Genomic DNA, 12,573 nt, shown 5'->3' with positions numbered 1-12,573 from the left:
ACTTCGCAGCCGAGATTGCCTCATTCTAATTAAATCTGCCTTAATTGCCATTTTACGGGGAATTAATGAAGCGTCACTCCCTGCCCCTCGAGGCAGAAGCTCCCAGGCAGAGGCTCTGGGGGCTCAGGTCGACGGGCAGCTGTACCACTCGCTGGGGGGCATGGCAGGGAGGGCGAGAGGGCAGGGAGTTTCCATCACGCGCAGGGAGATGTGTGTGTGGGCGGTGGGGAGGATGGGGACAGACAAGTGCAGGTGTGAGGGGCCAGTGGTCTCCAGACGGGGCCCGCCGGCGGGGAAGAGCAGGAGGGGAGGGGGAGCACAGTGTTGCCGAACCCTCACCCCATGGCTCCAGTGCTGCAGAAAGGCAAAGCAGCCAGAGCTCCTCAGTGCGTAATTGCAGCTGGAATGAGACAATGGAAAACTTTTATTCCAATTGACCCTTGCAAGGAGCCTCCCGTTTAGCTGCAGCTTTCTCTAGAAGTTGGGATCCCCCACCCCCCGGCCCATCTCTCTTCCTCTCCTCTGCCGGTCACAGCACAGCCTCCTGGGCGCCTGTCTGTCTGTGTGTGGAGCTGTGGTGGGCAGGGTATATTGCATAGCAAGGAAACCTGTTCTGGTGGGGCTCTGGTTAGGGTCTACATTGGGTTCAGGTTGGGATCTGGGTGGGTTCTGTTGGGGACAGGGTTTAAGGTCTGGCGGGGATGTGGGTTGGCTCCTGGGTTGGATCTGCACTACTTTGGAATAGGGGTGGGTTCTGGCTAGGACATAGGTTGGATTCTGATGGGGATTTGGGTTGGGGTCTGGTGGAGTTCTGGGTGGGTTCTGGTGTGGATGTGGTTTGGGGTCTGGTGGGGTTCTGGGTTGGGTTCTGAGTTGGATCTGCTGTGGGTTCAGTTTGGAGTGTAGGTGGGCTCTGACTAGGCCACAGGTTGGGTTCTGGATTGGGGCCGGGTGGGTTCTGGTGGGGACGTGGGTTAGAGGCTGATGGAGATGGACATTCCCGTGCACACTAGCAGGAGGCAGTAAGTGTTAATACAGCAGTTCTTTTCTCACTCCTAAGAGTCCACCGCACACTAAGTGTGTTAACCCTGGGACGCTCTCCCACCTCCCCTCCTCCTGCCTCTCTCCCCCACTCCTGACGGCATCACCTCTTCTCTGGGCTTCTCTTGAACCTCAGCCGCCCTTAGCAGTAACAACCCCTCCCCTCCTGCCTCCCCTCTGCCCTGCTCCACAGGTACCAGCTCCGTAAAATTGCGGTGGACAGTGCGGCGGGGCCCTGGGCCAACAGCACTGTGGTGTTCCTGGGCTCCAACACCGGCACCGTCCTCAAGTTCCTAATCAAGCCCAACGTCAGCGCCAGCCCCGCAGCCGTCAGCGCCGGGAGCCAGAGCCTGCTCCTGGAGGAGTTCGAGACGTACCACCCCGGCAGGTGGGCATTGCCACAGCCCCGCTGCGCCGAGCGCGCTCAGAGCTGTGGCGCGGGAAGGAAGGGAGCTTGGGGACCATGCAATGGGCTTTGGGGACATGGAGACGCCAGACAGAGATGGGGAGATCCCCTGGGGACAAGCCTGGTGTTGGCACCTGGACAGGTGGAGCTGAGTTTCTGTGCCACAGGCAGCCTTGTCTGTGCTCGCCCAGGGAAACTCTCCCCATTAGACCTCTCCTCAGCTACTGCTCTTGTGGCACCCTGGGGCCCAGTCCCTTGCGTGCGGACACCCACAGTGCATGCTGCTCTGCCGCCTCCATGGCCCTGCGCACCTCGTGCTGGTAAAGTCCCAGCGCTTGAGCGAAATCCACCCAGAAGCCAGTAAAGGGATTGGGAAACAGGAAAGGAAAGAGAACAGCCCAGTCGGTGGCCTGTGCTTGCTTACTCGTCACTTTCCTGCCGAAGGAGGCATTTCGTGCCCGCACGGTGAGACTTGCAGCGCTTGTCAGTCTGGCAAGCTGGGATCCCCGGAGGTAGTGGGTCTCCTCCGTAACGGATAGAATCGCTGCCCACTCCCCATCTCCTGGACACCGACAGACTCTTGTCTCCGACCCCAGGGGGTTCCCTCTGCTGAGACTTTCCTTGTACGCTCGAATCTTTGTAAACCCTCAGGCCCGCAGCTGAGAGAGTAAACTCAGGGCTGGCAACTCAGCCCAGAGACTCGCCCCACGTCGCCTCCGGGGAGCAGTTCCACTCCAAAGCCGATCTCCCCGGCGGTGCATCTCTCGCAGACGATTTCCTCTCCAAACCTCTTGCCCTGGCTGTGACCATCAGCTGGTTCTGGGCCATTGGCAGGGACTCCACAGGACCCCCGACACCTGGGCTGGTCTGTGTCATAGATGCCTGTGTAATTGTCAGGCCCTGGCAGAAGTTGGATTCCAAGAGGGGGAGGGATTTATCGCAGTGCCCGCATGCACTGGGCGTTCACGTTCCATGTCCATACAGCCCTGCCCTGCCCACCCAACACAGGGTGTGGTCAGGCTCTGCCTCTGAGGTCCCCTGATAACAATGCACAGAGAATCCCTCCCCGTCCCATCCCACAGGCCTCACCATCTCCTGCCGCACAAAAGGATCTCCATTGCCGTGCTTGGCTTGGCACGGCACTTTTCCCAGAGGGGCAGGGACAATCCAGGACCTGCAGTTCTCTTCCCTAGAGAAGGTTGCGAAAGGTCTCTGTGCCCCATGCCCTCTTTGGGACCAGCCCTGGCTCACACTGGCAGCTCCTCGCCGGCTCGGGGCACGTGGGCTCTCCCCTCGGAGGCGGGGTGGACTGACTATTCCCCGGGTCTGTCTGCAGGTGCGGCCGGGACACCGAGGAGGAACGGCGGCTCCTGGCCATGGAGCTGGACAAAGCCACAGGCTCCTTGCTGCTGGCCTTCCCCCCGTGCGTGGTGAGGGTGCCCACGGCCCGATGCCAGCAGCACTCGGGCTGCATGAAGTGAGTTTTTCGTTCTCAGCACCCACCGCACCAAAGAGGTCGAGCGGCGGGAAGGGGTGGTGGATGGGCGGGGTTTGGGCTTGTGGGCGGGGTTTCCACAGAACGCCCCCAGCACACAAACACCGTCTCTCCTTGGTTTTCCATTGACACCCCTGAGAAGGTTGTGACGTCACCAGGCTGGATGTGCTGGTGTGCCGTTCTCTTTGGAGCAGGGGCATGAATATCACCTTGGGAGCAGGAGGGGTTCAAAACTCCCCTCCTGCAATGTGGGACCAACCGGGCTCTGCACCAGAGCCTTTCCTCCATCTCTAGACCCTGCTGCCCCATGAGTGGGGTTCTGGGGCGGGGCAGGGGCGAGTTTCCCTTGTAGGGGCCAGGCTGCTCAGCTAGCAACCCCAATTGTCACATGTGACGCTATTGCAAAAAAAGCGGCCGTGATTCTGGGCTGCATTAGCAGAAGTGTTGTGAACAAGACGTGAGAAGTCGTTCTTCCGCTCTACTCTGCGCTGGTTAGGCCTCAGCTGGAGTATTGTGTCCAGTTCTGGGCACCACAGTTCAAGAAAGATGTGGAGAAATTGGAGAAGGTTCAGAGAAGAGCAACAAGAACGATGGAAGGTCTAGAGAACATGAGCAATGAAGGGAGACTGAAAGAATTGGGCTTGTTTAATTTGGAAAAGAGAAGACTGAGAGGGGACATGTTAGCGGTTTACAAGTGCCTCAAAGAGGGTTACACGGAGGAGAGAGAAAAATGGTTCTCCTCGGGCTCTGAGGATAGAACAAGGAACAATGGGCTTCAACTGCAGCAAGGGAGGTTTAGGTTGGACATTAGGAAAAAGTTCCTGACTCTCAGGGTGGTCAAACACTGGAATAAGTTGTGGAATCTCCATCGCTGGAGATATTTAAGAGCTGGTTAGACAGACACCTCTCAGGGATGGTCTAGATGGTGCCTGGTCCTGCCCTGGGGGCAGGGGACTGGACTCGATGCCCTCTCGGGGGCCCTTCCAGTTCTAGTGTTCTGTTAGTCTATGGGGCTGAGGGCTGGTGCCCGCGTCCTCTCCCACAACGGTCCCACCTCGTTATCAGAGCCTGAGACACAATTATTCAGAACATCTCGGCTCAAGTCCTGCCTCCTTAGGGAATCTCCCAGCAAAGGAAAGCTCCACCTGCTGGGCAGGAACGGCGCTGAGGGCAGCAAGTGATTTTTCCAGGGCAACCAGGACTGAAGGATCCAGCAGGAGCACTGCTCCCTTCCTCCATCTGGAGCCTTTGTCCAGCAGCTCCTGGGATCTACTGCGTGGGGGGCGGGCAAGAAGGGACCCGGGGACTACAGTTGCTGAGAGGCTGGATATGAGTCACCAGGGTGCCCTTGTAGCCAGGAAGGCTAACAGCATATTGGGGTGCATTAGCAGGAGCGTTTCCAGCAGAGCTAGAGAAGTTATTATTCCCCTTTACTCGGCTCTGGTGAGGTCACATCTGGAGTATTGCGTCCAGTTCTGGGCCCCCCAATATAGAAAGATGGGGATGCACTGGAGAGAGTCCAACAGAGGGCAACCAAAACGATTAAGGGGCTGGAGCACATGACCTACGCGGAGAGGCTGAGGGATTTGGGCTTATTTAGTTTGCAGAAGAGCAGACTGAGGGGTGACTTAATAGCAGCCTTCAACTTCCTGAAGGGGGGTGCTAAAGAGGATGGAGAGAGGCTGTTCTCAGTGGTGACGGATGACAGAGCAAGGAGCAATGGTCTCCAGTTGCTGTGGGGGAGGCCTAGGTTGGATATGAGGAAAAACTATTTCCCCAGGAAGGAGGGGAAGCGCTGGAATGTGTTGCCTAGAGAGGTGGTGGATTCTTCATCCCTGGAGGTCTTTAAGTCCCAGCTTGACAAAGCCCTGGCTGGGATGATTTAGTTGGGGTTGATCCTGCTTTGGGCAGGGGGCTGGACTCAATAACCTCCTGAGGTCCCTTCCAGCCCTAGGATTCTGTGACTTCCAGGTGTATTCCAAACCCCTTCCCTGCTGGCAGATCCAGACTTCCCCTGCAGCTGAGAGCTGAATGAAGCCGGGTCCCCGTGTGAAGACAGTGCGTGATCACATCATTAAAGACCAGATCAGAATTCAGCGGCCAGGCTGCTGAACTGAGGTGGCACAGACATTAATGCTGCTGCCTCCTATGGGGAGTGCGGGGCTTTGTGACCCAGGTGTTCTTGCGGTGGAGACGTTTGGAGTGGCTGAGTGGCAGTGGCTAAATCCCTTGCTGGAGATCAGGGCCCCGTTATGCCAGGTGCTGTGCACAGGGTGAGACAGTCCCTGCACACACTGGTTCACAGACAACACAAAAGGTGGGCTGGGGAAGAAAGCAAGTGACTTATCCCAGGTCCCCCAGTAGCAGAGCTGGGGCATCAACCCACGTGTCCTGAGGGCCTGGCCAGTCCCCAGCCCCAGCCCACGCTGCCTGCGAAGGTGCCAGGCCCTTGTCGTTCGTTATTCATTTCGGCTACGTCTACACTTGGACAAACCATCGAAGTGGCCAAATGGGAGGATACTAACGAGGCGCTGGGATGAATATTTCAGCTGATAGGAACAAGGGGCTTTCGACATTTGCAGGGGCCTTTGGGAAAGGACCCCCGTGGAGCCGAGCCGCGCACGGGCTAAACGCCGCACTTTCGAAGTGCCGCGGCCGGCAGCACGCTAATGAATATTCATCTCAGCATCTCTTTAGTGGTCTCCGATTTGCCCGTAGCGCGGCCATTTTCACGTTTTGCCCAAGCGTCAACACGGCCTCAATGAGGGTGGCTTCTCTGCTGCCCCGGATGCAGCATTCCCACGGGATTACAGAGCTGGGAGCCACTTCCTTCACCCCGGGACCTCCCTGGCTCCAGGGGCCTACACCAGAGATCTGGCCCGGCCCCATGAATTGTCCCACCCCGACTGCAAACCAGGCACTCGAGATCCCCTGTGTCGGGACCTGGATTGCTCTAACCACCCCGCTTTCCTGCTGGGTTTCAGGAACTGCCTTGGGAGCCGGGACCCCTACTGTGGCTGGACTCCTGAAGGCTCCTGCATCTTCCTGGAAGCCAACCCCAGGTAACGCTGCCCAGCTTCCATCCTGCAGGGGCTGAGGGCAGGGAGCCGCCTCGATGGGAACGGGCTGCTGTGGGGGTGCTGAGCTAACAGCCCTGGAGACCAGAGACCTGTGCAGGGCTGGGGCAGCCATGCTGTGGGATAAGCCTCCACCCCTCTGCCCCGCAACTCTGCCTCCCCCCGGGTCCAGAGGGGCCACTCGCTGGGCCCCCTGTGTGGCTTAGTCTTTGGCCTGTCTGCTGAGCCAGGCAGCCAGAGTCCTGGGCCTGACTGTGCAGGTGGGGCTTGTGCTGCCCTCCTGCAGGAGCTGGGCTGAGAACGAGCAAGCTCGTGTCACATCTAAGCCCTTTGCGTGGGACCGACATGTGGCTCCCCACCCGCCAGGCCGGGAGTTCAGTGGCTGAGAGCATCCTGGGATCTTCTCTCCACACAGCGCTGAGCCACCCCCTCCCAGAGCCCCGGTCCTGGCCCCTTGCTGAGGCCGGGGCTGAAGGAGAGGCGCCCAGCAGCCAGCAGCCCCTCGGGGCACACTGGGGACCAAGCCCCAGTTTCCGGAGAGGGGAGAGGTTTGCCTGGGGGCCCGTTGAGCCCCAGAGCACCGGCGGGGGACATCCACCGAGCAGCAACCATCCCTCTGTCCCCCGGAGCTGAGCCCTTCGCCTTTTGCCTCTCCCCCTTCGGCTGCTGTCCCGTGGGGCATTCCTCCCCGCCCCAGCCCGGCCCATGTGGAGCACGGCGCCCCAGGAGCATGATTGCTGGGCCAGGGGGTGGAATCTCCTCCCTCCCCTCAGGGCTCAGGCCGGGCCGGAGGGGCTAGTTCCCGCACTCAGAGCCGAAATGCCCTGGCTGTGTAACAACCAGACTCGGATCCGTGGCTCACCTGACAGCCCCCCGCCACCCAGTCCAGCCATCTGCCATCCAGCCCAGCCCAGCCCCTCACTGCCCAGCCCAGCCCAGCCCAGTCCCTTCTCCTCCAGCCTCACGCTGAGCCCTGCAGTGACAGCCCCCATCTTCTGTCCTTCCGCCCGACATCTGCCCTGCCCTGGCCCTGCAGCACTCCCATCGGGCTCTGCTTGGTTCCCAGTTCAGGAAGCTGGCAGCCAGCAAGGAACCGGGGCTGGGCCCTCGGCGTGGCGTCCCTCTCCCCGCCTGGGCAGCAGTGCTGCTCAGGTCGCAGGGAGCGCCGCAGCCCGCTGCCCTTTTCCCCTCTGACTGAGCTCTTCCCTCCTTGCGCAGGGCGGCGTTTGAACAGGACCTCGCCGGAGGCAGCACCTCGCACCTTGGGGACTGTGAGGGTGAGCGCGGGCTCGGGGGCGCAGCAGGGAGCTGCCTGCATGGCTGGCACCCGGGAGGGGACCAGCTGGCCCGGGCAAGGCACATGGTCGGGGGAAGTTCACACGGCCAGATCCCAGCTGGCGCTGCTGTAGAGCACATGGGGCAGTCCGGCCAGGCTCCCTGGGGCAGAGCCCAGCCCCAAGCTCCGGGCTGTGCCCTGCTCCCCAGGCGCTGACCCGCTCCTCCTTCCCCCAGGGCTGGTGACCGAGAGCTTCGTGGAGGAGCCGGACGGGCTGGTCTCCGTGAATCTCCTGGTGATCTCCTCCGTGGCCGCCTTCGCCATCGGGGCGGTGATCTCCGGCTTCAGCGTGTGCTGGTTCATCGGGCAGCGGGACCGCAAGGAGCTGGCGCGCCGCAAGGACAAGGAGAACATACTGTCGCACAGCGAGTCGGTGGTGAGCGTCAGCCGGCTGGGCGAGCGCCGGGCCCGCGGGGGCCAGCCCGAGAACCTGCTGGCCCCGCTGATGCAGAACGGCTGGCCCAAGGGGCTTCTCAAGGTCAGCCAGCACGAGCTGGCCTCGGGGGTGCTGCCCACCCCTGAGCAGACCCCGCTGCAGCAGAAGCGCTGCTCCGGCAGCCTCCAGAGCTGCACCTGGGAGCAAAGCCACAACCTCATCAACGCCTCCATCCGCGAGCCGCCCTGCGCCGGCTCCTCTGTCATCCTGCTGCACTCCGGCCACGCCCCGGTGCCCCCGCACCTCCGGGCCGGGCGCGTCATCCCCATCGCCTGCCACTCCATGCTCCTGGACCACGAGTTGGAGGACGAGGCCAGCGACTCCTCCATGGACATGCACTACCTGCCGGCGAGTGGGGGCCGGGAGCTCGGCGAGGGGCCCAGGCCCCAGCACCGGCCCGGCATGGGCAGGAGCTCGTGCGGCGAGTTCCCCGCCACGCCGCACGACAGCCCGGACCGGCGCCGGGTGGTGTCGGCGCCGAGCGGGGAGGCCGGGGACTATGCCGACGGCAGCCCCTGGAACCCCGACAAGCTGAACTTCAATAGCAACAACGCGGCCAGCAAGGCGGCCGCCCACCTCAAGCGGAACCACACGTTCAACAGCGGCGAGAGCCCGGGGGGGTACATTCGGCACGCCGGGCCCCCGCGGGCCCCCACGCTGGGCAGCCAGCACACCCTCACGGACCTCAGCCGCCTGCTTAAGTACGGCATGGAGCGGACTCCCTCCGTCAAATAGGAGACAGCAGGGCGGGGTGGGTTGGTTTTATAGCCGCCTCTTGGGGGCGGGGTTTCGACCGAGGGGGCGGAGCCTAGGGAGCCTCACTCCCATCCAGGGAGACACAGGTGAGACCTGTGCATCTCCAGCAAACGACTCCAGGGGCGCCAGAGAGGAATCGATTGCCTTGCGGCGGGGGGAGGCCTGGCGCTCCCCATTTGCTCCGGCAGCTGGTGGTTCCCCGCTGGACTCTCCTCCCCACCCTGCCCCGCCCGCTGCCTCGTTTCGGTGGGACCTGGGCAGGGTCGGAGCCCCTCTCCAAGGAGACTCGTCGTCGCCCCAGCCAGGAGCAAAGCAGCCCCCGGGGGCAGAAGGCAGCTGGCTGGAAACGGCCCCGGTGAGACTGGGGCTCTGCCCACCCTACCCAGCTCCTCACCTCCTCGGCTTCCCACTGCAGTGAGGGGCGGTGGGAGGAAGGCGGGTGACTCTCTCCTTGGCTCACACCCCCGAGCCCCCGGCACAGAGCAGCCTCCGCAGGCGATCAGCTCCCTACACGCAGGGCCGAAGCTGGCCCTATCCGGCGCTGCCAGGCCCCTCCCCGCACCCCCGGTCACCCTCTGCCTCTTGCTGCGGGGGCACACGGCTGGGTGCCCTTCTGGCCTCACCTGGCAGGGGCTGTTGGGTGCACTTCTTCTGCCCCAGGCTGGCGGGGGGCAAGACCTCCTCTCTCTCTCCCGGCACAGGCCTGGTGCGCTGGCTGCGGTCTCCAGTGAATGGAGCCAGTTGGCTTCCCTGTGGGGCCAGCTGGCGCTGGGATCTGGCGAGGTACCAGTGCCACTCAGCTGATGAGCTGGGGGAGAGAGGGTGTGAGGGTCGGGCGGGGGTCCCTGTCCCCCTGACTGAAGTAGCCCAGCCAGCTGCCTCTCTGCAGATAGAGCAGCACTTTGCCTTTCAGCCCGGGAAGCCCTGCTGGGCAGACGCCAGCACATGGCACGGGGCTGGCACTCCAGCAGGTACACAAGGCCACCTTCATCCTCCATCCCCGTGGCATTTCCTGGTACTGCCCCCCCTCGGCCCTGGGCTGGGCTGGGCTCCTCCTGCCCCAGGCATGCAGGGCTGGCACGACTCTGGGGGCAGAGCTCACTCCTGGGGCAGGCAGGGCAACGCCAGGCAGCCCTACTGGGCCCCTCTGAACTAGCCGGTTCCCAGCTGACTCCCCCCAGCCCATGATGCCACCAGCGCTCTGTGCCTTCATGCAGTGCCAGTACCAGCAGGAGCCCTTCACTCCGGAGGTGACAGCTGCAGGAGGGGGGCAGAGGACCAGGGCAAGCCGCTGTGGGGATTGGTGGGCTCTCCCGGGGCGGTGGGGGGGGCTGGAAGGGGGCGTACGTCGCTGGAACAATAGGAAGCACAATCTTTTTTGTCATTGGGGCCCCGTTTGGGGGCTGATTTTCTACCGACCGCCAGGCAGGAAGGAGCCAGCTGTGCGTCTGGCTCTGGTGTGGCGCAGACTCGGCGATGGGTTCCAGGCTGGGATCTTGGCCTATTTGTATTTTCCATTGTACTGAGGGGGCGAAGTGGCCTTTCTTTCCTGTTCCTTTCCCCGGCGCACGTTGCACAATCCCTTGGGGCCAGGGGTCGGGAGCGTCGCCCGCTGTGGGCTCCCTAGCTGCTCCCTCCCCAGGCTGACCCACGGCTGGGCAGGGAAGGGGCTCTCTGGGATGGCAGGATCCAGCCCCCTGTGGGGCCGGGGAGCCCATGACCAGGTGGGCTGCACTGGCATGTCTGGGCACGGGCCTGGCACTGCCCCCCTGCTGGCGCATGGCCAGCGTCTCCGGGCTCGGCCCAGCTCCCGCCTGGTTTGGGACCAGCTCCTGGCTACACTCACTCCTGGTGGCAGCGGAGCTCGTGGTGCAGTTCCCCAGGGGACGGGGGGCGTGGGGGATGGGGATGGTTCAGACGCTTATCCCAGCGCCTGGGGCTGTGGAGTCCGGGGAGGGGAGGGTGCTTGCTCCCTGGATAACCGGCACCCCACGCAGGCTGGAGATCTGATTCCCCCACAGCTAGGGGGCCAGCCACAAGCCCAAGAGTCCCCAGCCCCCCTCGGGGCCACAGAAGCTGGCCGGGGTAGGAGCTGGGGTTTCTCCCTGCGGGACGGGTGGCTGGAGCACTGGGCCTCAGCCAGATCCTGCTGCTGGGGGCAGCCTCATTCATCCCCTCTGCTCCCTGGACCCGAGACCCGGAGCCCTGGGAAGCGGCTCCAGCCCAACCCTCCAAGGCCAAAGCCTGGGCCCTCTGCCAGCACTAGTGCAGAGGGAGGACCAGCAGCGTGGGGCCGGGCCAGGAAGGGCCCTGGCGGGGGGTGACTTCCCTGGTGCTGGATGGGAAGGGGGGCGGGCGCAAACCCTGCGCCCCCAGGGGTGGCCAAGCAGAGCTCCTGCCTGGCACCATCTGCGGGTCCAACGCTTCCTCCAGGGGGCTGACGGGGCAGTGAGAGTTTGTGAGAATCAGGCCAGGGGGGCTGCAGCCTGAGGGGCCGGGCATGCAGTGGGCATGGCCTGCAGCCCCCTAGGCCTAGCCTGCAGCCCTCACTTAGCCAGCACCTGCAGGGATCCTGCCACCACGCTGCCCAGGCCAGCTTCGAAGAGCAGCCGAAGCCCTGGGAAGCCCTGAGCCTGCCAGCTGGGCCCCTGCTTTCCCCGGCAGGGCCGGCTTCCCGCCCCAGGCAGCTTATGAGGGGGCAGAGCCAGGCTTGGGGCCAGAGGGGAGGGGAACATGGTGACGCCCAAGGTCCCAGGACAGCCTGGAGGAGGCCACAGCTGTGAGGGGCTCCGGCCAGGGGCAGGCGTCTCGATCCGCCCCCGAGGAAGCCGTGCGTGCAGGCCGCCCGCTCCCCACCTCTGTAAATAAGGTGTGGGAGGCACCCAGCCCTCCAGGAGACCGACCGCTGCCAGGCAAGTGGTCCGGCGCGATGCAAGTTCTCTTGTGACCTGTGCCCCCTGTGACCTTTCTCCTCTCACCTGTGCAGGCCGTGCATGCGACAGCAGTAAACTCTTCTCTGTGTAACTGGAGTTCCCCCTGCCAATAAAGTTCTGTTTACAAGACCGGATCCCCCCAGCCCCGGCCGCCCGCGTCGCTTGCTTTGCTCCTGTTCCTGCGCCTCCCCCGGCAGAGGGGACTCTGCAAAGAACCAGCCTGCGCCTGGGGCTGGTTCAGTGGGAAATGCTCCTGCTGCCAGTCCTGAGCTGCCATTGGCTTGATTCTTCCACAGCCGGCGGAGCTGGGAGCCGCTGGGACTCCCAGGGAGTTTGCAGCCAAGTAGCTGAGCGGTGCAATGGACTTGCCGAAGGCAGGGCCAGGCCCTGCAGAGGGCACAGCAAGGGCCAGCGTTGCCTACCACCGTCACTGGGAGCAGCGATCGTCCTTCAGCCGCCAGCCTCTCCAGGGCAGCCCGTCAGGTCCGGCAGCCCCTAGGCCCCACCTTGGGCCCTGAAAGTGAGCGGCGTCAGTACTGGATGAGTGTTTGCTCACTGTTGTGGGGCGGAGCCCCACTGAGCCTTGCACTCAGCACTGCCTTCCGGGGTGCCTGGCAAATGGCCCCGTCGCTGCGGCCTTGGCAAGGCCGTGGGTTCTAATCCTGCCTCTGCTGCAGGTCTTCAGCTGAGTCCCTTCTGCCCAGCGCCCCTGAGGATGGGAGACAGCTGAAGCCCCTTGAGGGTCTGGGCTGTCCCGTCCCTGTGTTTGTGATACAGGGACAAAGATGCTGGCAGAAGGTTGGATCGTAGGTTGGCAAGTGGCTGGGTGACCTAGGGGTGACCGTAACCCTTGGCCCCACAGGCAGAAGGGCCTGGCTTGCCCCAGCTGAGACAGCTCAAAAGCTACGCGCTAGGTCTGGGTGGGGTTACCGCATCTGACCATTCCAAAAGGAGGACACCCCTGAGAGGGAGCGTGTCTGTCAGGATCTCCCCATTCACCTGGTGCCTTGGTACTAGGTACACTGCACACTCAGGGCGGGGCCGGAGGGCTCTTCTATGTGGTACCTCTCGCACGCACGACAACCAGCCCCCT

At 63.1% G+C, this 12,573-nt stretch overlaps 1 protein-coding gene across 5 annotated transcripts in view; it reads left to right on the top strand.

Annotated features, from left to right (window-relative positions):
• Positions 1 to 11,616, top strand: part of SEMA6B (semaphorin 6B) — an 89,634-nt gene extending 78,018 nt beyond the window's left edge. For all 5 annotated transcript variants that reach the window (XM_074978320.1, XM_074978324.1, XM_074978323.1 and 2 more), the window contains 5 exons: positions 1,235 to 1,429; positions 2,784 to 2,924; positions 5,927 to 6,004; positions 7,238 to 7,296; positions 7,532 to 11,616. In XM_074978320.1, the coding sequence (XP_074834421.1) occupies positions 1,235 to 1,429; positions 2,784 to 2,924; positions 5,927 to 6,004; positions 7,238 to 7,296; positions 7,532 to 8,526 (1,468 nt within the window). In that variant the 3' untranslated portion in view covers positions 8,527 to 11,616. The remainder of the gene's footprint in view (positions 1 to 1,234; positions 1,430 to 2,783; positions 2,925 to 5,926; positions 6,005 to 7,237; positions 7,297 to 7,531) is intronic.
• Positions 11,617 to 12,573: the final 957 nt, after the last annotated feature.

This window comes from Carettochelys insculpta, chromosome 27 (assembly GCF_033958435.1).
Source record: "Carettochelys insculpta isolate YL-2023 chromosome 27, ASM3395843v1, whole genome shotgun sequence".
NCBI lineage: Eukaryota > Metazoa > Chordata > Testudines > Carettochelyidae > Carettochelys > Carettochelys insculpta.
This window is presented reverse-complemented; position numbering and strand designations above follow the sequence as displayed.